We start from the raw sequence: 24519 nt of genomic DNA, 5'->3' as shown, positions 1-24519 counted from the left end.
TAGAACTGAACTAGAACTGAACTAGAACTGAACTAGAACAGAACTAGAACTAGAAATGAACTAGAACTGAACTGGAACTGAACTAGAACTATAACTGAACTAGAACTGAACTAGAACTGAATTGAATTTAAACTAATAAAAATATCAGTAATAAACAAACACATTCACATTTATTTTCATTTTATCAAAATTTTAGAATTTACTTTTCTAAGACGTAATTATCTACTAAATCCTCCAACATATCCGTTAATCTCTCACGATATACTCTATCAGTATTAAAGGCTTTCAAACAAATTTCCACTCGCTTGCGTTCGAAGAAATCAGTAAAACCATCCGTAGAACCTGCTAAACTTTCGGTACATTCAGGTGGCAAAATGGTCAAGTGGGAAAAGAAGCAGGACTCTATTAAACCACAAACACGAAATTCTTTAAAAGATTCATAAAATTGTTCTCGCGGTATGAAATCATCAATAGAAAGTTTTTGCTGCTGCAGAAAGTCCTTCATAAACGTGTAATAATCCATTAATAAATCCATTAGATATTGTGATCGAAATTCCCGAGAAGTGGGAATAGTTAAAATGGTTATTAAATCCAACATGGGAGGAGCGTAACGAGCCAATTGGAAGTCCACAAAACGTGCTTGAATGGGTGTTTTGCCATCCTCAGCATACTGGAACATGACGTTATTAGCCCACATGTCACCATGAGAGAAAACATTTTGATATTTGTTAGAAGTCTGAGCCATGGGATATATAACAGCCATTTTAGATTGCAAGTTATTTAAAATTTCCTCTACATGGTTTTGATATTTAGGCATTAGTTTAATAAATTCCTTAAAAACTTTTAAAGCATTACGGAAGTTCTGATAACGCATGTGTTCCTTTGGATAATTTAAGGGATAAGCATTTTCCACACAAGCTTCTGCATGTAATACATTGAACTTCTGCTTTTCCTTGATCTCATAAACTATCGAGGCCGCATGCATGGCGGCCAAAGTTTTAACGGTACATTTTAAATGTGGATAATCCAAGAGACCGTCTCGCCCGGCTGCCATTTTATACTGCAGCAAATTTAAATCCTCCAAAACCAACAAAGTGTTATCTGCATAATAACATTTGGGCGAAATTCCTGGAAAAATTTGTTCTAATTTAGGCAGAACTTCACAAAAAACTGACATTTCCTTTTTGTAAACACCAAATTGCTCCAAGTACTCCATACGTGATTCTATTTCTACGGGGGCTGTTTTCGTAAAAAATCTAATGGTTTGCGATGTTTTTTCATTGTCTTTATCTTTATTTTTGCATATATTAACTGTTAAGAATCGATGATAACCAAAAAATCCAGAAAGATCTTCAGACACAGGCTTTAAATTTTAGTCAATAAGTTCAATATTTACATTATCCTCCTCTCCATGATCCTTTAAGTAATGATGACATAGTTTCTCTATATCTTTGGGAGTTAATGCTATATTTGTGGCCATGTTTCCTTTAAAGTTGAGGTCGATGATATTTATTCAAGTTCTTTTCTAACGACTTAAGCAGTCAGGTTTTTGTACTTAACTAACTTAAGAGCTAATGTTCTCTAGCTGCTGCAATTTATCTAGATTTAGTTAACGAAATGTATTTTTAGTTGACAAATTAAATCTTATTTACTTTGTAGAGATAATTTTCTTTTTATTTGAGGTATTTCATTTCAAAATCATAAAAGTTTATGGATGGAAGCATAAAAAAGAATTATATTTGGAAGCTACTTTAAGACACTCTACATTCACAAGTTTTGTACGTTCACTTATACTTTTGTTGAAAGATGATTAGCACCTCTTAGAAAATGGAATTTTAGGATTTTACAAACTAGAACTCAACTAGAACTGAACTAGAACTGAACTAGAACTGAACTAGAACTGAACTAGAACTGAACTAGAACTGATCTAGAACTGAACTAGAACTGAACTAAACTAGAACTAAACTAGAACTGAACTAAACTAGAACTAAACTAGAACTGAACTAGAACTGAACTAGAACTGAACTAGAACTGAACTAGAACTGAACTAGAACTGAACTAGAACTGAACTAGAACTGAACTAGAACTGAACTAGAACTGAACTAGAACTGAACTAGAACTGAACTAGAACTGAACTAGAACTGAACTAGAACTGAACTAGAACTGAACTAGAACTGAACTAGAATTGAACTAGAACTGAACTAGAAGTGAACTTTTGCCATATCATCTGTAGTTTTGCTAGAAAATGGATTTAGGTTAGTAATTAGGACTAGAGTCTGTCAGATCGGAGACATCTGAGACACTGATAAAGGAAGTTACAGCAGCACCGAGGCATAGGCATTTCTTTGGATTGCAGCTATCGAAACCGCTTAATTTCTAAAACTTATTTTTTAAACACCCTTTATCTTTATTCGGTAAGTTTTTTTTTAAACCGTAAAGTATAATAATTATCCTCATAACATTTACAATCTGTTGCTCGCTCTTAAACTGTTTAAATATTTACTCACAGCAATCTTCTAATATCTATCAATAAAATAATTTAAGATTGAAATACTTTTAATTTATTGTATTTATATGGAGTTATAATATATACTTTTATTTTTATCATTATTATCTTAAATAGTTACTTAACTAAAATAAAATTATCAACTAAATCTTCCAACATATCGGTCAATCTGGTCCTATAGATTTCATCCGTTTGGAAGGCCTTCAAACATATTTCAATACGCTTACGATCGAAGAAATCACTAAAACCATCTGTAGAGGTGGTTAGACTCTGTGTTAGTTCCGATGGTAATATGGTTAAATGAGAGAATAAGCAAGATTCAATAATGCCGGAAATACGGAACTCCTTCAATGAAGCATATAGTTCTTCTTCGGTGAGGAAATCATTTATATTCAACTCTTCACGTTTTAAGAATTCGCTCATAAAACGATAATAGTCGGCTACAAATTCCATTAGATATTTCGAGCGGAATTCTCTGGTAGTGGGTATGGTTAGAACGGTAATTAAATCGATCATAGGCGGAGCATAACGTGCCAATTGGAAGTCTACAAAACGGCAGTGTGTGGGTATATCGCCATATTTACTATACTGGAACATAATGTTATTGGCCCAAAGATCACCATGGGAAAAGACATTTTTATATTTCTGAGAAGTTTGCACTAGTTTAAAAATAACCGCCATTTTATCGTGTATATTATTGAGTATATAGTCTAGCTTATCCTGATATTTAGGCATGAGTTTAATCAATTCCTTAAATACTCCTACAGCGTTACTGAAATTTTGATATCGAACATGCTGAGGAGAACAGTCCTTAGGATAGGCATTCTCGGAAACAGCCAATGGATGTAGTTCATCGAATTTTTTCTTATGTTTTACCTCAAACACTATCGAGGCAGCATGTAAAGCGGCTAAATTCTTAACAGCACATTTTAAATGTTCCGCATCATAGAGACCATCCCGGCCAGAACCCATTTTATAGCCTTGCTGATGCAAATCCTCAAATACCAACCAATTGTTATCAGCATAATAACACTTGGGTGCAATGCCCTCAAAAACCTCCTGTAGTCTGGGCAAGACATCACGATAGACAGCTATTTCCTTTTTGAAAACACCAAATTCTTCCATATACTCCATGCGTGAGGCAATTTCCATAGGAGCAGATTTTGTAAAGAATCTCAACTTTTCCACGCAATCTTGATTGTCAACATTTTTCTTAGAGATTTCCACTATTAAATAACGATGATTGCCTAAAAAGCCAGCAGGATCATCTGATATGGGTTTCAGTTTATAATAGTTCACCTCAAAGTTATTGATATGTGCCGCTTGCTGTTGTTCTTTATCGTTGGCGGCATAATCCTTAAAATAGCGGCGACACAAACCCTGAACATCATTTGCGGATAATTCTATGACAGCAGCCATTGTTTCAAGTTTATAATTAAATAATTGTTTTAGAGTTAAGTTAATTAATTATCCGCAAGTGTTATGACTTTTTAGTTTAACTGCCTAAAACATAATGTGTTTTATATTCTAAGATCATTTTATCTTTATTTTAAAATTTTCTCTAAAAAGTTGTTGTTTTTTTTACACAACTCGCTCTATAATCTAAATCTGTTGTCTTTTGTTTGCCTTCTTTTTTTGCTTTTAATTTACAACGCCAATATCTTAAATTGTAAAATAATTATATTAGCATTTTAACGCTTCTTTTTCGAGAGTCAGCCAAAGTAGAAGTGATGATCACTCCTAACACTTTCATCTAAATGAAAGTGTATCTTAATTTTTCACAAGAAATACCCCTCCATTCACAAAATTTCTTAAGCTCACGGAGTTTTCCTTTTTTGGTTTTATTTTTAAAACAATATTTTGACAAAAGTCCAAGATAAAATCTAAGCAAATATTTAAACTGAAGAATTTGTTTTGGAGATAAGAGACATTGATCGTCACAGATTTCATCAGTTTACGATTTCTCACACATCTTATTTATTTGTTTGCTTTTAATTGTTTTTTTTGGGATAAAAATATAATTTCGCTTCTGTTTTTATCGCTTTTAATCATAAATTTTTGCGACTATTTTTAAACAAAAACATGTGCCAGTATGTTTTAATATTAGTTTAAGTGAAAATTTATGCATTCAATGTTTTTTAAGTTCAGATAAGCACATAAATATAAACTATAATATCTGTGAGTGAAAAAAGTAACAGATTGGTTACTACAAAATAATTTTATTAGGATATAAAATATAATTTATATAACGGAACTATTTTCGTTTTTTTAACATTCGCCTTTTATCACAAAAATAGCTTTAAAAGAAAACTTTATTAAAAAAGATCATGATATCTTATAGTCAAAGCCAATTTCTCCACTCTTCCGCATTGCCAACTATTTTTTTTAAATACTTGGTTGTTGTCCCCACTTAAGCCTAGCTTCATTAGTTTAAGCTTATTTCTTACTCATTCCAACAACTTGTTTCTTTTTTTCACACAATATTTTCCAAGCTTAAACTTGTTAGTTTTTTGTTTTAGCCAAAAAGTTAAAAGCCAACAACAATTAAACAACAAAATATTTTATGTTTTTTTCTTTTTCAGCTGCTGTTAACTTCCCTACTTGCCACAACTATTAAAAGCCAGTGTATTTTACTATTGAGGGTTTATAATTTTCAAGCAAAAACTATTAAATTCAGTTGTTTTCAAATCGTGTTTGTTTAAACTTCATTTAGCGGTTAAAACGCAAAATATTAATAAAATATTAATATTAAACTAACGGTTATATTAATGTAATTAATTAGCATACGCTAGATATTTGTAACGGTTTCAATTGTTGTAAAACACAATAGTTAAAATAAAAGGATTATAATTGGTTTGGCGATTTTAATAATTTTTCTTCGTATTCGATATAAATAATATAATGTGAGTCGTTTAACTGTTTAAAAAATTAAACTAATATTTGTTTATATTAAAACTGAAAGTAAAATGAAGTGTTTAATAAGTTTAAAGTAAAAATTAAAAAAAAAACGTAAATATTCATGAGAGGGAATCTTTTAAGTAAAGGCTAGACTATATACTAGACAATAGACTACAGACTAGACCACAGACTAGACAATAAACTAGGCTATAGACTAAACTATAGTCCATTCTATAAACTAGACTATATAATAAACTATAGCCTAGACTACAAACTAGACTATAGACTAGACTACAGACTATAGACTATACTATAGACTAGATTATAGACTATATTATAGACTAGACTATATAACAAACTATAGCCTAGACTACAGACTAGACTATAGACTAGACTACAGACTATACTATAGACTATAGACTATACTATAGACTATATTATAGACTAGACTATAGACTGTAATAAAGACTGTACTATATACTAGACTATAGACTAGACTATAGACTAGACTATAGACTAGACTACAGACTAGACTATAGACTAGACTATAGACTAGACTATAGACTAGACTATAGACTAGACTATAGACTAGACTATAGACTAGACTATAGACTAGACTATAGACTAGACTATAGACTAGACTATAGACTAGACTATAGACTAGACGATAGACTAGACGATAGACTAGACTATAGACTAGACTATAGACTAGACTATAGAATACGGTTATGGAATAGTCTATGAATAGTTCAGACTATACAATAGTCTGTTGGCAAGACTATAAAAAAAGTTCTTAGCTAAGACTATAGACATGGGCCCAATATTGCCCACCACAGAGGAAAATATTATAATCTGCTAAAAACAATAAGAGGAACAAAACATTTAGCCATATTTTCAAGGTCAGAAATTTTAAAACATAAAGACTTGCAAATCACCGTTCGTAATGGTGATGGCACTTTAGGTATTGGTGAAGTAAAATAACACGCTACCGTATATAAATTAAATAAATATAAAATTCCCAAAAACAAACTAACTAATACTAAAGAAAAGCGAAACACCAACAATTTGTGAATGCACTTCACGTTCGAATTATAACAAAAGTGCGGTCATCGTGATATAAAAATTAAAATAAATAAAATACTAAATTAGGTAGAAATATAAAAAAATAACACGGGTGTGAAAAAGCCGTGAAAAATACTCTTTAGATTAGCATAAAACTAAAATTTATAACATTCTTTTTAAACAAATTTATATAAATAAATTAACCGTTTACTTTTTCAACGGAAAATAAAGATCAAATACATATACATATATATGTAGATGATGGTGTCAGGAATACTGATCTATTTAAAGACCTTCCCTTAATAAAATGGCCTAGATTTTAATTATTTTCTCATAATATTCTTGTATACAACTCACTTTTAGCTGTTAATGTCAGTATTTTAATTTATTTATGCTTTTTTGTTTAAACTTAAATAAAATTTTATTACTTAATAATAATATTAATGCAATCGTTATTGAAAAAAAATTTGCTGCGGGTAAACGTGAATGTCTGTCTGTGTATATAGATTTATGCAAAGATGTGTGACTTGCATACCCACTGTGCTAATATATGTCTGCGACTGACAGACAAACCGACGGACCTAACTATGGACGGGCATTCAAACTACTTATGTACGTATGTGTGTATTATTACAAATTTACGATGATGGTCAATGGTAGAATAAAAACAATGTACACTTTTAGTTAGTTTATTAATTGTTCGTTGTTTTTGTTGTTATTTATTTTGTTTTTAAACAAACCGCTTGTAGTACTACTATCTTACAAATATTAGCAATTTGTTATTTTCCCGCCTTAACTTGATTTTTAGGGGAGTGTTTGTGTTACAGGTAAACTTTAAGCTTGCAAAATTGTGTTTTTTGTAATTGCATAATTTGGTTGTAGAAGGTGGACATAAAGTGGTTCTTTTCGAACTGCATATTTATTAATAACTTTTAGATTTTTTAGTTAATATTATTTAACTAAAAGATTGATTAAGGTAGTTTCATGCACAACGAATAAAGATTTATTCATTTCAAGTAAATAAGCACAATTAACAAAACTTTGCACGCTCTTATGAGGATTTAGGTCAATTATAGACTGAACCGCTATGAAAACGTCAAAATAAGTTACTTTTTATATTACTCTATAGTCTATTCTAGTCTATAGTCTAGTCTATAGTCTAGTCTATAGTCTAGTCTATAGTCTAGTCTATAGTCTAGTCTATAGTCTATAGTCTATTCTATAGTCTAGTCTATAGTCTAGTCTATAGTCTAGTCTATAGTCTAGTCTATAGTCTAGTCTATAGTCTATTCTATAGTCTATTCTATAGTCTAGTCTATAGTCTAGTCTATAGTCTAGTCTATAGTCTAGTCTATAGTCTAGTCTATAGTCTAGTCTATAGTCTAGTCTATAGTCTAGTCTATAGTCTAGTCTATAGTCTAGTCTATAGTCTAGTCTATAGTCTAGTCTATAGTCTAGTCTATAGTCTAGTCTATAGTCTAGTCTATAGTCTAGTCTATAGTCTAGTATATAGTCTAGTCTATTAGGTCTAGTCTATAGTCTAGTCTATAGTCTAGTCTATAGTCTAGTCTATAGTCTAGTCTATAGTCTAGTCTATAGTCTAGTCTATAGTCTAGTCTATAGTCTAGTCTATAGTCTAGTCTATAGTCTAGTCTATAGTCCTAGTCTATAGTCTAGTCTATAGTCTAGTCTATAGTCTAGTCTATAGTCTAGTCTATAGTCTAGTCTATAGTCTAGTCTATAGTCTAGTCTATAGTCTAGTCTATAGTCTAGTCTATAGTCTAGTCTATAGTCTAGTCTATAGTCTAGTCTATAGTCTAGTCTATAGTCTAGTCTATAGTCTAGTCTATAGTCTAGTCTATAGTCTAGTCTATAGTCTAGTCTATAGTCTAGTCTATAGTCTAGTCTTATAGTCTAGTCTATAGTCTAGTCTATAGTCTAGTCTATAAGTCTAGTCTATAGTCTAGTCTATAGTCTAGTCTATAGTCTAGTCTATAGTCTAGTCTATAGTCTAGTCTTATAGTCTAGTCTATAGTCTAGTCTATAGTCTAGTCTATAGTCTAGTCTATAGTCTAGTCTATAGTCTAGTCTATAGTCTAGTCTATAGTCTAGTCTATAGTCTAGTCCTATAGTCTATTCTATAGTCCTAGTCTATAGTCCTAGTCTATAGTCTAGTCTATAGTCTAGTCTATAGTCTAGTCTATAGTCAGTCTATAGTCTAGTCTATAGTCTAGTCTATAGTCTAGTCTATAGTCTAGTCTATAGTCTAGTCTATAGTCTAGTCTATAGTCTAGTCTATAGTCCTAGTCTATAGTCTAGTCTATAGTCTAGTCTATAGTCCTAGTCTTATAGTCTAGTCTATAGTCTAGTCTATAGTCTAGTCTATAGTCTAGTCTATAGTCTAGTCTATAGTTTAGTCTATAGTCAAGTCTATAGTCTAGTCTATAGTCTAGTCTATAGTCTAGTCTATAGTCTAGTCTATAGTCTAGTCTATAGTCTAGTCTATAGTCTAGTCTATAGTCTAGTCTATAGTCTAGTCTATAGTCTTAGTCTATAGTCTAGTCTATAGTCTAGTCTATAGTCTAGTCTATAGTCTAGTCTATAGTCTAGGTCTATAGTCTAGTCTATAGTCTAGTCTATAGTCTAGTCTATATAGTCTAGTCTATAGTCTAGTCTATAGTCTAGTCTATAGTCTAGTCTATAGTCTAGTCTATAGTCTAGTCTATAGTCTAGTCTATAGTCTAGTCTATAGTCTAGTCTATAGTCTAGTCTATAGTCTAGTCTATAGTCTAGTCTATAGTCTAGTCTATAGTCTAGTCTATAGTCTAGTCTATAGTCTAGTCTATAGTCCTAGTCTATAGTCTAGTCTATAGTCGTATCTATTAGTCTAGTCTATAGTCTAGTCTATAGTCTAGTCTATAGTCTAGTCTATAGTCTAGTCTATAGTCTAGTCTATAGTCTAGTCTATAGTCTAGTCTATAGTCTAGTCTATAGTCTAGTCTATAGTCTAGTCTATAGTCTAGTCTATAGTCTAGTCTATAGTCTAGTCTATAGTCTAGTCTATAGTCTAGTCTAATAGTCTAGTCTATAGTCTAGTCTATAGTCTAGTCTATAGTCTAGTCTATAGTCTAGTCTATAGTCTAGTCTATAGTCTAGTCTATAGTCTAGTCTATAGTCTAGTCTATAGTCTAGTCTATAGTCTAGTCTATAGTCTAGTCTATAGTCTAGTCTATAGTCTAGTCTATAGTCTAGTCTATAGTCTAGTCTATAGTCTAGTCTATAGTCTAGTCTATAGTCTAGTCTATAGTCTAGTCTATAGTCTAGTCTATAGTCTAGTCTATAGTCTAGTCTAAAGTCTAGTCTATAGACTAGTCTATAGTCTAGTCTTTAGTCTAGTCTTTAGTCTAGTCTATAGTCTAGTCTATAGTCTAGTCTATCGTCTAGTCTATAATCTGGTCTATAGTCTAGTCTATAGTCTAGTCTGGTCTATTGTCTAGTCTATAGTCTAGTTTATAGTCTGGTCTATTGTCTAGTCTATAGTTTTATCTATAGTCTAGTCTATTGTCTAGTCTATAGTCTAGTTTATAGTCTGGTCTATTGTCTAGTCTATAGTTTTATCTATAATCTGTAATCAGTCAATAGTATATAATCTGATGGAAATTCGAGTTTATAATTTAGTCTATAGTGTAGACTAGTCTATTATTGTTTATGGTCCAGCCTTCAGAATAATCTTTTTTCTATTGTCTATTGTGTTATCTATAGTCAAATCTGTAGTTTTTCAAATAATTCCCCTTTTCGTACCTTAGGTTTCTCTACCCATTTTTCATATAAACACTTTGTACCATTTACACTTGCAATTACATTTGTTATTTATTCACTTGTCTTTAATACTGACCTTTTATTTAATTTCTTTATTTTTATTAATCTTCACGCTATTTTAATATTTGCTTGTAATTTGGCTTAAAAATAAATCTGCAAACGGAGACACACATACATACAACCATACATAAGTATTATTTATTTTTATATATTTCTTTAGTAGATTAATGATGATGGCATAAGTAGAGCAACAAGTACGCATTTGAACTTGAATACTTTAAATTCATTAACGTATATGATATAGTGATTTTTTCGAGTGTATGTATTACTACTAGTACGTGGGTAAGTGCAAACAATTAGCACAAATTGTGAGCAATGAAAAATTAAAGAAATAAATGTAAACAAATAATGTTTTAAGAAAACAAAAACAAATATAAAATTAAAACTTTAGAGATTAAAAATGATTGTCCATATTGAAGCTGGTATGCAGAAAAAACAGAGATGAATCAAGGTTTTAATTGAAGCGAAAAAATATAAAAATCAAGAGAAACCCTTTTAGTTGAATAATTTACATTTTACTTATTGCAATACATGTTTAGTCATGTTTGAATAAAAAAAAGAAATTAAATAATTTTAAACATGTTTCAGTTTAAAAAGTATCTGGGCAACATTTTTCATCTGCAACATAAATTATTTTGTATTGACAAAAATCGTCATCTTCTGCTTATGAACCTTGTGACCTAAATATCTTTTTTATTATGAATATATCTTTTTTTACATTTAAGCATAAAAACACTATATTTTACCATTATCATAATGAAGTTTCAGACTTCTTTATTTTCATTGAATTTTTTTTTTTTTAATATTTTTTCTGACTGACTCTGGCTTCCAGTACTTTATTGCAATTTAGTTTTTTTCTTGTTTTTTTTTTGCTTGAAAAAAATAAAAGTTAATAATAAACAGTGATTTTAAGGAATTTAATCATTATAGAAAATGATAAACAAACAACAACCGATCATGAAAATGTATTTGTTTGTCATTATCATCATCAATAGGAGAACTGTTATCAGAACAAGATTATAAGAGAGATATGATAATTTGTAAGCCGATCGTTCCAGAACTTATTTCTTTTCACTGAAAAAACGATTTATATACAAAAAAGTGAATCTGGGATCTTCAAAAACTAATTTCAACAAACATACAAACAGACATGGCTTAATCGACTCCGCCATCTATAAGGATCCAGAATATATATATATGGCTTAATCGACTCCGCTATCTATAAGGATCCAGAATATATATACTTTATAGGGTCGGGAAATTATATTATAGAAATTACAAACCGAATGACAAACTTAAATATATCCTTCTCACGTCCCCCCGGGGGCATGTTACCTTGACGAGATCTCCGCCTCAGTGTTATTGCAATTCCGGGTTATAAAATGGTGGCCAATACCTCCAGTCTGGCCGGGACTGAAAAATTAGTTACAGTCTACTGCTTGGCTTAGCCCTTGCATAGATTGCCAGAGGTCAGACCAGAACACCGCATAATCTGGTACTACGGGTGGCCAGTTGCCCGCAGGACTATGTACTGGCTGGTCAGTTGGTTGAGGTTCCTTCGGTATCCACGTAGTAGCTGTGGTTTAAACCCATATTCGCGAGGAGATTAAGTGGCGGTTAAAAGACTGATGCATGATAATAGTCAATATTTCGGGATATGTTCAGAGGAGTGGCTGTGGAACTAAGCGTTGGAAATGAGTTGGTATTAATTGTATATGGTACGGGATGAATGTGAGGTTCGGCGGGCCTTAACCCACCCGTCTACCTAATGAATGTGTCGTATGTTTTTCTCCTTTAAATGTGTCGTATAAATGAGATGTGTGCTGGGTTAAATGATGATGGATGAAAGGTATCATATTCATATTTTCCTTTCTTGTCCAGATATGTTCAGAGTATACTATGTTTATATCAGAATTACCACAGTTTGTCCCTGTGAGTAATTACAATGTCTACGGCTTATTGATGGATCGTACTTCGATCCACCGGTTACGTCTCAAGGTGCTGTTGCCGAATTAACAGAGGCCATCCAATGGTCAGAGATTAGTTAGCTCGAGTACTTGTGCATGGACCGGTCAAAGCCAATTTACAAAAATTGCCACCTGAGTTTTTCTTTGATGAACAAAGGGGCGATGGTAGACCGTTCTTAGGGTCTTTAGGTGCTGTTGCCTATCAACAGAGGCCACCCAATGGTGAGATATTAGATAGCTCGAGTACTCCAGCAAAGTACTTGAGCATGGACCGGTCAAAGCCAATGTACAAAAATTGCCACCTGAGTTCTTCATTGATGAACAAAGAGACGATGGTAGACAGACCGTTCTCAAGTATACCCAGTGGATGAAAAAGACCACCGTGACATAAGGCCGTCAAGGCAGATGCTCACGTAAAACTCTCGACAGTCATACCCTTCTCACGAAATATAAGAAAATAAATCCTTATTAATTAATGTTTATTCAATAAATGAAAACTTTACGGAACTGTCTTTATAAAGTTGAAAAAGAAGCTTAAGAAAGAAAGAAAAAATAAACCTTGCATAATATTGAGTAAATAGTTGCACTATGGTGGTTTATATGGAATGCATTTACTCAGACCACAAAAGCAAAACATAAACTGAATAAATGTAAAATTCCAGTTTTTATAGAAGATGTAATATTTTTTTTTACAAATTTTTTACCATGACCGCTTTAGACATAATACGGCCATCTAAACGTCCTACCAAAAACAGAGCTTGTGTCCCTCACTTAGTGTGTCAGATTGTCATTCCCTGAATTTTAAATAATTTATTTATTTATTATTTTTTTTTTTTTTGTTAAACACACTGACCACACTTCTATGTATATGTAATTGCGAACGTGCAGTTTTAAATTAATCCGTTAATATTTTTCTTGTTGATTTAGCTTCTGTCTCCTTTTCTTTCTGTAAAGTTGTTGTCTGTTGTCTGGCAACTGCCATACAACAGTCTGCAACAATATTTGGCACTTAAAATTGCACTATTATTATGTAACAATTGTACATCGTACATAATAATAATAATAATGCAAGAAGCCGGTTGGTTGGTTAGTTGGTTACAACAACAACTATTTTGGTGCAAAAATTTAATTATTTATGTAAATTTTTATTAAGTTTTTATTTTCTTGCAGGGGGTGTATTTGAAATTATTTAATAATATTTAATAGATTCTTGTTTATAATAATTTGATAATATTTTAGTTTTAGGCTTTTGACTTACAACAACAGGTTGCATGTATTATCAACAAGTTTGATTTAATATTTGTATTGGTTGCCCTCACTCATAACGAGTAATACAGGGTGTTGAGTTAGTGATTAAAAATTGTTCATTACGTAAATGTAATCAATAATTTTAGAACGACTTAGACCTGATCCACACTAGGAAACTTTTGTTGAGAAACTTTTTCTTAATTCTCTTTTGAAGTTTCCTTAATGTCCACACATAGATACTTTTGTTTCAGAAACTACGTATTAATTGCATTGATTTGTTGTTGTACGAATGAGAAGAATAACAAAACGAAACAAGTTTCCGAGTACGAGAAACTCGAGACGAATGATATTCTTTCTTTTTCTCTCTCACGCAAAATCAAAAGTTTCCCAAAAAAAGTTTCCTAGTGTGGACCGGCAGTTAGGAGTATCTTGTTAAGATCTTATCTGTGTTATATACCTCTACAAAGAGATGCTAGAAAGATGAACTCTCGTAATAAAAAAATTTCTTATTCTAAATCATTTACTGATCAAAGTTATACGTTATATATATATATGTTTATACGTCTTATGCTAGAAACAAAATTTCTTATTCTAAATCGTTAAACGGTCAAAAACAAAGTCATATACTAAACACTATACCGCATATTCATAAATGTTAAAAAAAGTTATTGATGATTTATTTTAGGAATTTTGTATTGAATATGTGTGTAATAATCCTAAAATAAGCGATTCATATCTTTATGAATACGGGAGTATATCTTATGTCAAGGACTTACGTCTTTTTTTTTAAAAACTGTCTTATTACCGTTTTCATAACGATAGTAAGCGTTTATTTAAGGTTTATTTCGCACCCATATAAAATTCCTTTAATAAATCATTAACAACTTTATTAAGCATGTATGGATTTATGGGATAGACTTATATTAAAGACTTGCCCCCATATTCATAAACAAATTTTTATTTTATAAACGATTTATAAATCAATGGAAATTTTGTTTTATAAACCTTTTATAAAATAAAATGCTGTTTATGTATAAGGGGGTTAGTCTTATACTAATTAATTGGTCTTCTTTTCTAAAGACTTTTTACTAATTACTTTGTTTTATAATATAGACTTTAACTTTTCCTAAAAACTTAATATTATACTAAAGGTTTCATCTAATACTAAAGACTTAATCTTATACTTGATCTTATGCTAAAGACTGAGACTCATACAAGATATTAATGCTTAAGGCTTAAGAATTTGTCTATACTTCATATTAAGGCTTATAATAAATACTTCGTCTTATAAGGAGGGACTTCACCTTATACTAAAAACTTTGTCTTATACCAAAGACTTCGTTTATACTAAATACTTTATCCAATACTAAAGACTGTATCTTATACTAAAGACTCTTACTAAAAATTACATCTTTCACTAAAGACTTAACTAAAGTTTTTGTCTTCTAAAGACTTCATCTTATACTAAAGACTATCTTATACAAAAGACTTTATCTTATACCACAGACTTCGTTATTTACTAAAGACTTTGTCTTATACCAAAAATGTCGTCTTATACTAAAGACTTTGTGTTATACAAAAGACTTTGACCAAAGACTTCGTCTTATACCAAAAATGTCGTCTTATACTAAAGACTTTGTGTTATACAAAAGACTTTGACCAAAGACTTCGTCTTATACCAAAGGCTTTTTCCTATGGGTTCTCACTTAATCCAGACTCTACATACTTAATTTCATGTTTCTGTTATTATAGAATTATAAAATATTATAGAAATTTCAAAAAGTACCTTTTGAAGAACGAAAAAGTACTAAAAAGTCCCCTTTTATGAGTTCCCGTTTAATCCAGACTCTACAAAATTAATTTCATGTTTCTAGGTTCAATATTATAGAAAATTCAAAAAGTACCTTTTGTAGAACGAAAAAGTACCAAAAAGTCCCCTTTTATAATTCTTTACCTAGTGAAGGCCCTAGTAGGGTTCTATAGTTGAAAAGAAAAGTCGACGTTTCGTCTTTTTAATTATATGAAAAGTCGACTTTACCACTTTTTGATTTTATGAAAAGTCGACTTTTCGACTTTCGACTTTTTGCATTTAGTTAAAAGTCGATTTTCGACTTTTTTTCATTTAATTAAAAATCGATTTTTCGACTTTTCGACTTTTAAAATTTTATGAATAGTCGACTTTTCGACTTTTTCCGACTTTTATTTACAAAGTGGACTTTTTTCATAGACGATAGTCGAGTTATCGACTTTTTTGGAACAAAATAGTCGACTTTTCGCCTTTTTAATTTTATGAAAAGTCGACTTTTTGATTTTATGAAAAGTCGACTTTTGGACTTTCGACTTTTTGCATTTAGTTAAAAGTCGATTTTTCGACTTTTTTCATTTAATTAAAAGTCCATTTTTCGACTTTTCGACTTTTAATATTTTATAAATAGTCGACTTTTCGACTTTTTCCGACTTTTCGATTTTTTCCGACTTTTTCCGACTATATTCGACTTTTTCCGACTTTTTTCGACTATTTTCGACTTTTTCCGACTATTTTCGACTTTTTCCGATTTTTTTTAGACTTCATTCGACTTTTTCCGACTTTTATTTACAAAGTCGACTTTTTTCATAGACGATAGTCGAGTTAACGACTTTTTTGGAACAAAATATTCAACTTCGACTTTTCGACAAAAAGTCGATTGTTTCGATTATTCGAAAGTCGATTTATAAAACCCTAGGCCCTACATGATAAATTTCATATTTCTAGATTTAATATTATAGAAAATTCAAAAAGTACCTTCTGCAGAATGAAAAAGTACCAAAAAGTCCCTTTTAATGTGTTCTCGCCTAATCCAGTCTATACATACTTAATTTCATGTTTCTAGCCAATAACAACGTAACGTGATGTTCATTCTTTGCTTTGTGTTTATAAACAAGAAATCACAATAATTGTGATTGGGCTGATTTTAAATAGCATTCTATTCGATCGTATTTCCAATAGAATTATTGAAAATTCAGATCGCGCAGATATCTGGGGTCTTCTGAAAACTGATTTCATGATGCTTTAGTGAAGCCTCCACCTTGATGTTATTGCAATCCCGGGGAAAAAGAGGTGTTTCCAATAACTCAGTCTGGCCGGGACTATAAAGTGGTACAGTCTACTGGCTGGTTTATTCTTTGCATAGATTGAAAAGGGTCAAACCAGAGCACCTTATAATCTTGTACTACGGTCGGACTATGTCCTGGTTGGTTAGTTGGTTGAGGTTCCCTCGGGATCCACGTAGAGGCTGTGATTTAAACCCAAATTCGTGGGGAGAGAATGTTGATTTAAGGACTGATATATCCTATACCTAATGGGTTGGTTATTCTCTCTCTTCGAACAGGTCTGTGTACAAAGCGGCATATGCTGGATACCTGAATCCGATCGATTTTGGGACGCCGATCCCGTTATGGGACATCAGCATATGCTGGGGAATTATCAGGTTAGTAGTCAATGTTTGCCTGTCATCCCGTCATCTTTATGCTCATGAGAATGGAACTGACGTTTTATACTAACGACTACGTATTACACACTTCATAGCCTTAGCCTTGTACTAAACACTACGTTTTATACTACGTCTTAACTACTTCAACTTCAAAAAGAAACAATTTGTCAAAGACTACGTCTTTAGTAGTATTAGTTGTAGTGATCCCTACTTTTTCTTATTTTTTCAATTTTAATAAAGTATGTATTTTAAAAATCCTTATCAAATTGTGTTAACAAAATTTCATGTTGTTAACTATTACTAATAAATACTTTTTAACTTGTGTATTTATTTGTCAGTAAAATATTGACTTAAATCTAAACATTGTACGAATATTACAACATTTTATTTGCATCAAAAAAAAAAAATAAAAAACTTAAGTTAATTTTCAATATTGCCAACCAATTTCAACAAGAAATAAACAAATGGCAAATGAAAACAATAAGTAAATAAGCATATTTTTCACAACAAGAAGAATCACAGGTGTAACAGAAGATTGAAAAAAAAAGAAAACATGTAAACAACAATATTGGTCGCATGAGTGTAAAACATGGAATTGAAACACGCAATTACAACGTTTACAAAATCACAAGGGGTCACTTGTGGGGACTAGGATTTTTTATGGTACGATCTTTACAGAAATTTATATTTCTCAAAATTTTGAATTTCATATCAATATTGACCATTTTATAAAGAAATTTATATATGGGGACTATAACTTCTCTCATCTTTCCCGAACCGATGAGTTTTTTCTAATGTTTGCTCAAATCGCCGTTAGTAAGGAATCGATTTTGAATATCAAACTTTTTGAAAACTTGTCGAAAAGAATCATTGAAAATTTGGATCCTAAAGATCTGGGGTCTTCAGAACATTGATTTCTATAATTATACAGACTTGCATGCATAGATTGCTAAACGACTTAGGGGGACCTTTTTATGGAGGCTGGGTAAAACTAGGGTTCTATAAATCGACTTTCGAATAATCGAACATTCGACTTTTTGTCGAAAAAAGTCGAAAAGTCTAAGTCAACTATTTTGTTCCAAAAAAGTTGATAACTCGACTATCGTCTGCGAAAAAAGTCGAAAAAACGACTTTGTAAATAAAAGTCGGAATGTAGATAAATCGAAAAAAGTCTAAAAGTCGAAAAAGGTCAAAAAGTCGGAAAAAGTCAAAAACTCGAAAATAGTAGAAAAAAAGTCAAAAATAGTCGACAATTTTAAAAAAGTGGAAAAAAAGGAAAAACTTAAAAAAATAGTCGAAAAAAGTCGAAATGTCGGAAATAGTCTAAAAGTTGAAAAAAGTGGAAAAGTCAGAATAGTCGAAAAAAGTCGAGAAGTCGAAAAAAGTCGGAAAAGTCAAAACCCATAAACCGAAACTTTATACTCTATCAAATTCTAAATTAACTAATTTTTAAGATAATCTTTTTTTTCAAATCAGTATAAACTTAAATTTCTCAAATTGTTTTAATTCCAATAAAAAATGTTTATCTTTTTCAACATTTTTACATCTTTGAATGTAAATTACAAAAATGTCAATTACGTCTGCTAAAATAAAAACATAAAAAATTTAATAATTTCAAAAATGTATTTTAAATAAAACCACATATTTGAAAACAGAAGAAATAAAAAAAAAGAAAAATCCTCAAGTGAAAAGTTGTCTGATCAAATGGACAACTTTTTTTATGTGGATAAATTTTAACAATTTCAGCAATTGATATAAATAAAGATAAAAATGAAAAAAGTTGAAAAAAAGTGTTTGAAAAAAAGGGAAAAATGTTTGCACCAACATGCGGAAATATTCATTACAACAAGTCGCCCGATTGACTGACTGATAACGCTTTCTTACGCACAAATGTGCAACGCATTTACACTCTCTTTTCGATTAGAAAAAAAGTTAAGATAAAAATGCGTGAGTTGACAACAGGCGAGCTGCATATTAAACTAAAACGACTATAGTGCAACTAACAACTTAGTATTAACAGTAGTTTTAGTAGACTAATAACTTGTAGTTAAAATGCCGGTTACAAATCGTTAAAACTGCTGCTTCATGTAGTAGTCACTTAACTGCTCTAATAATTTTTATTTTGGAAACAAATGAAAAACATAAAAGTTGTCAGGAAAATTAAATTGAATTGATGGCTAATATTTTCATGAAAGCATATAACATTTGTAAACAAAACATGAACGCAGACTAAAATTTTTGGGGTAATGAACCAGACTTTTGAAAATGTTAATGATTTTTGATTGCTCTTCTGGATCTTAAGCAAGCCTTCCTCTTAATTCTTCGACATTTTGCAGTTGGCATTGAGAAGTACTTGTCCATTGAAGTCGTGAAAGAAATGTAAACACAGCGACGACCCTTAAGGCATATTCACTTCCATCTCATTTCATGTCTACTCCAAAAGTGACTTTTTTCTCCCCCAATCCAACTCTTTTCTTCTTGTTACTTTTCATTTTTCTAGCCTTTTTTCTTGCATCCGCCGTCTTTACTCCTCCTCTCCCTTTCTGACCAATCTCCTTAAACAGCTGTGTCATTATTCTAGTAGTTTACAAGGTTGCATTCTATTGTAATAATTGGATGCATTCGTTCTTCCTCTTATTACATTAACCCATTGAGGGGGACATGACAGATGGATGAATACCTTTGCGTCAGAAAAAGTCATATAATAAAAAAAATACAACCTTTTTAATTGACAGTTCACTGACGATTATTTGATATTCGTTAATAATTTCCCTGATACGTTGAGTACTATTCAAATCACAAAATGAGTATAGAAAATTTTATGGAAGACGGTAAGAATCAGAAGGATCCTCACAGAAATTTTTATGAATATCATGTTTTTGTACCTTTTAAGATCTCCTTTTTCGATGTGTTATTGAAAACCCCTCATTCTGTTTGTTGAAAGATTTTTTTATGAATGTATAGTCGACGCTCCATATTCTGAAATCGGGCGTTAGAGTTGTGGGTTCAATAGGTCGGCGTATGTTTGATTTTTAAGAATATGCTGAAGCTATAATCTATGTAAGAAGAAAGGAGATCGCTAACGGGATTGTTTTTGCTCAAATACATGAAATATTTTGGTGTAATTAAATTTTGCAAAATGTTTAATTACGGTATTATTGTCCGATATTCAGAGGTTTCAAAAGTTAACTGGATGTAGTTTCATACAATTTGCATATCAGTGTTTCTGAGGAATTCAATAACATCGTTCTGAGATAATAACTTTCTGTATATGTTTGATAGGAACCTGCTGAAGCTATAAGCTATGTAGGAAGAAAGGAAGCCGCTATCATGCTTGTATTCGCTCAAATACATGGAATATTTTGAAACCTTATAAAGAGCTCCATAACGGTATTATTTAACGACGGATTTAGAATAAGACATCGATCTGGGATAACATCACTTCACTTTTCGCTTTCCAATAACGAAAAAATTGATCTATGGTCAAACTATCCAAGCTGCGTGATCTATAATCATTGGAATCCGTTCGTAACATTTTGTATAGTTGTGCCCGTAATCCTGTGTATTCGTTTAGTATACTTGCCATCATAATAACCTAGTAACACCGTCTTCCCAACAGCTTTAGTGTCTTTCAGGCAGAAATATTTACTAAACACTTATATTACCTCTTCCCTATTGGTTAGACAATGCAAGAAATATCTGTCAAGGCTGGGTCGCCTATCTCACCTCCTTCAATGAGAAGCGCACAAGACACCTTATAAACCGAAGTAGGCGGGGCATGATATCAGTAATAACAGGACACTGGGCAGACATGCAAGTCGGCTTGGACTCCCTTTCAATGATCACTGTTGCTGTTGCAAAGACAGGGAAAAGGAAGAAACGGTCTCTAATCTCATCTGTGAATGCCCTGCTTTGGCCGTAAAGAGAAAGTGCTTTCTGGCAATAACTTCATATCCAACCTCGGTGAGATATCTGAGTCTAGACTTAATGATAGCCTCAGATTTCACACAGAGTGGAGTGGTCCGGTCAAAACGGATTCTCTTCGATTTTACTTGACAGTTAGCGTCAAGTAGAATCGAATCCTTTCTGAGGTAGTTTCTCGGACTTCTGTTGTTAAATTTATCCAAAGACTTGCGGACATACTCATTATGATTTCCCTTTCCATTAAAGTAAGTACATTATTTCCGAGTAGCCTGAGACAAAAGTGATGTAAAGTTTACCACTGACAGAGTATTATCTTAAGGTTGACAGATCTAATTACAATTCATCGACTGATCCTTTAAGACTCGTTTTTGGAAAGGAAAATAACCAGCTATTATTTAGTTTGTTAAAAAGCACGAGACCGGTCCATTTAATATTATCATTTAGACATTCAAACACAAATAGATCAAAAGTTTTTGCAACTATATTTACTGTTATTATTTATTTTCATTTGCAAAAAAGGTGCGATTTTCTTCATTACTACCTCACTATAAACGTCAGACGACAATTACCTAATAATAATAATATTCATGGTGCGTAACCCTCCTTGACCAAAACCAAATGCTAAATGAAAATGTAATGCGAAAAAAAGTGTAAGCTTTTAAAGGTGTCTATTGCGTTTTTAAAGTAAGCCAAATAAAATGAAAAAAAAAAAAATTTGATATATTTATGGTTACAAAACCAAACACACTACAGGCAGATTGATAAAAAAAATGTTGTCATAGTTAGTAACATTCAATGGAAAATAAATAAGGCCAATAACGTGATTACAAAATATGTATAGTGATAAATATATATTGCCAAGTTATTCAATTGCAAATTAAATAAAATAATAAAAATTATAAAAATCCTAATAAAAATTTTAAACATATTTAAACATGTCTTTGATCATCGATATATAAATAAAATAAAGAACCACAATTATTACTTAACTTAAAATATACTTATGTCTATTAATAGATTATCATCTACATTTATCTATTATATATCGAATTATTTACTTTTTCTCTTTTTATTCCTAGGTCTCCTTTAAACACAATTTTAGTTATTGTTTTAAGTTTGTTGGTCTTGGTTACAGCACGACCACAATTAAATCGTTTCCAACATATTGCTGTGATAGAAAATGATGCCTGGGAACAGACATTGCCAAGTGAACTACGTAATCCTTTTTATAAAACGCCTAGAGTAAGAAATGCATTGGCCAAGTCGTCTTGGTTTGGACCAGGCGAAATGCCGGTAAGTTAAACTTTTGCTAAAATTTAAGGGTCTGTGATAAATGAAATACTTAACTATTGGACTGTTATATGTACTCGGGTGCATACCGACTATAGTTTGTCCATAATATAGTATATTACATAGTCCTGACTATAATGTTCTATACTCCAGACTTTTACACTCAATAATATAGACTGATAGGATTATATTATGTTCCATACTCCAGACTGTAGTTTGTTCTTTACTCCAGACTGTAAAGTGTTCTCTACTCCAGACTGTAAAGTGTTCTCTACTCCAGACTGTAATGTATTCTCTACACAAGACTGTAGTCTGTTCGCTACTTCAGATTGTAGTATGTTCTCTATTGCATACTGTAATCTATTCTCTACGCAAGACTATAGTCTGATAGGATTATATTATGTTCCATACTCTAGACTGTAACGTGTTCTCTACTCCAGACTGTAATGTGTTCTCTACTCCAGACTGTAGTATCTCTACTTCAGACTGCAGTATGTTCTCTATTGCATACTGTAGTCTGTTCTCTACACCAGACTATAGTCTGTTTTCTTCTCCAGACTATAGTTTGTTAAATATCCCTGACTATAATGAGTTATATACTCCAGACTTTTACACTCAAGAATATAGTCTGATAGGATTACTCAGACTATACTTCAGACTGTAGTCTGTTCTTTACTCCAGACTTTAATGTGTTCTCTACACCAGACTGTAGATTATAATATCTTCGATAGTTCTGACCATAATCTTTTTTTTTTGCTAATTTTAAGGAGATTTCTCGCCTTACTCTCATTAGGTTCACTACATTGGATCTTTGTGGTTCTACCCACCGTCTCATTATTAAAAGAAGTCTTATTGTTCTATACTTTACACTATGATCTCTTCTATAGTTATGACCATAGCCTGTTCTTCCTTATTTAGAGGACATTTCTCGTCTTACTCTCAATGGGTTTACCCCATAGAATCTTTGTTTCATTTTTCCAAGAGGCCTTATGTTATACACCCATCTTTTTATTTCAGCCTTCTTTACGTCGAGAGGTTTTGCGTCCTACCTACCTCGAGCTTCATTCCCTTTAAAGCTAGTATTAGCTTGCTTTCATTACCGACTACTTCCGAGTGGTCTGGTATCCATATGATGTTAAAGCATTCTTAAAACATCATACGGTCTTAAATTATACATTATCACCTGATATCGTCCTAACTTCCTTCTAGCTGTCGGTAAATATGTTATGCCATATGAGCGCCATATTTGATTCTAATCCAATTCACGCATTCCGTTATTGCTCGCACTTCTGCTTGAAAGCTTGTGTCGTGGTTAGGTAAACGTAGACATTTTTTCTACGATCAGTGTTACAAAGTTTCCGACATTTTGCGTGTCTGTTATGAGATCAAGCACGTTCAATGATTGTATTGAGCCTTCCAATGTGTCCAGTACACATTTATGGTTTGTCCCTTTGGCCAGTACGCCTTAAGTTATGAGCCATGCCACCTGATATCTCAAATATGTTTCAATGTGTGGAATATCTAGCAAAGTTTCTAGAGCCTCGGTTGACATAGTACTCATGTCACCACTTATACCCAAACAGCATTAGAATTTTATCCAAAGAAGGCCACATGATTATCGATGCATAAGCTAGCGCCGATGTACTTTGTTGATCCTATTCTTTATGCGGTGTTAAGGATTACGCCTAAGGGTTCAGTATACCTTGAAATGTTTGTCCTTCTTGTGAAAAGATAGATGTCCGTCTTCGCCGGGTTAACATTGAGGCGTTTCGGTTGAGCTAAGCTCAAGGCCGTATTCAGAGGCTCATCAGCACTACTATTTGCATATCAGACAAGTCTAAATTCTTCCTGGTTAGGTTTCTTAGAAGGCTGTTAATGGAGGTAACTCAGAGTAAATAAGACAAAATGCCTATGATGTATTTTAAAATAACCTTTCCTGGAAGTTATAAGTATATAGCACATTATTGTTATATAATCCATGATCATAGATTCTTAAGCTCAGTCCGCAAGAAAAACAACAAACTTTTTTTTTAAACGTAAATTGTTTTTTGTGCACTCTCTTTAATTTATAACCAAAAACTTGCTTATCTTGAAACCTCTATAAAATTGTTTAATTTCTTATTTTTATTTTTAGGTTTTGGATAGACAAGCTGAAAAAATTGCCAGACGGGAAATCTATAATGTTTTAAGTCATGCTGGTCTCATAGAAAGAAGAAACTTTTTGTAAATTTTAACACAAAATAATAACAATTACAAAATAAAATTATTTTTTATA

The 24519-nt window shown here is 31.8% G+C and overlaps 2 protein-coding genes and 1 pseudogene across 2 annotated transcripts; 1 reads left to right on the top strand and 2 right to left on the bottom strand.

The window, feature by feature from the left end:
- Positions 1-199: 199 nt before the first annotated feature.
- On the bottom strand, positions 200-1533 carry LOC111685336 (annotated as a pseudogene).
- A 1022-nt stretch (positions 1534-2555) lies between these two features.
- On the bottom strand, positions 2556-4007 carry LOC111685333. The gene has a single exon (XM_023447589.2). It carries the CDS (start codon positions 3923-3925, stop codon positions 2624-2626), a length of 1302 nt encoding a protein of 433 aa, XP_023303357.2. The 5' UTR covers positions 3926-4007; the 3' UTR covers positions 2556-2623.
- Positions 4008-5174: 1167 nt separating this feature from the next.
- LOC111685340 lies at positions 5175-24519 on the top strand. The gene is made up of 3 exons (XM_023447596.2): positions 5175-5409; positions 22034-22247; positions 24379-24519. Coding segments are annotated over exons 1-3 (309 nt in total). The 5' UTR covers positions 5175-5407; the 3' UTR covers positions 24472-24519.

Source organism: Lucilia cuprina, chromosome 2 (assembly GCF_022045245.1).
Source record: "Lucilia cuprina isolate Lc7/37 chromosome 2, ASM2204524v1, whole genome shotgun sequence".
NCBI classification, from domain to species: Eukaryota; Metazoa; Arthropoda; class Insecta; order Diptera; family Calliphoridae; genus Lucilia; species Lucilia cuprina.
Note: the sequence above shows the minus strand (reverse complement) of the source record. Positions and strands in the feature narration are given on the sequence as shown.

Bases quoted from the DNA above. Each gene is read 5' to 3' on its own strand.
- LOC111685340 (XM_023447596.2), top strand. The intron at 22,248-24,378 runs GTAAGTTAAACT...TTTTATTTTTAG, and splicing joins TTGGACCAGGCGAAATGCCG to GTTTTGGATAGACAAGCTGA.
- LOC111685333 (XM_023447589.2), bottom strand. From the start codon at position 3,925: ATGGCTGCTGTCATAGAATTATCCGCAAATGATGTTCAGGGTTTGTGT.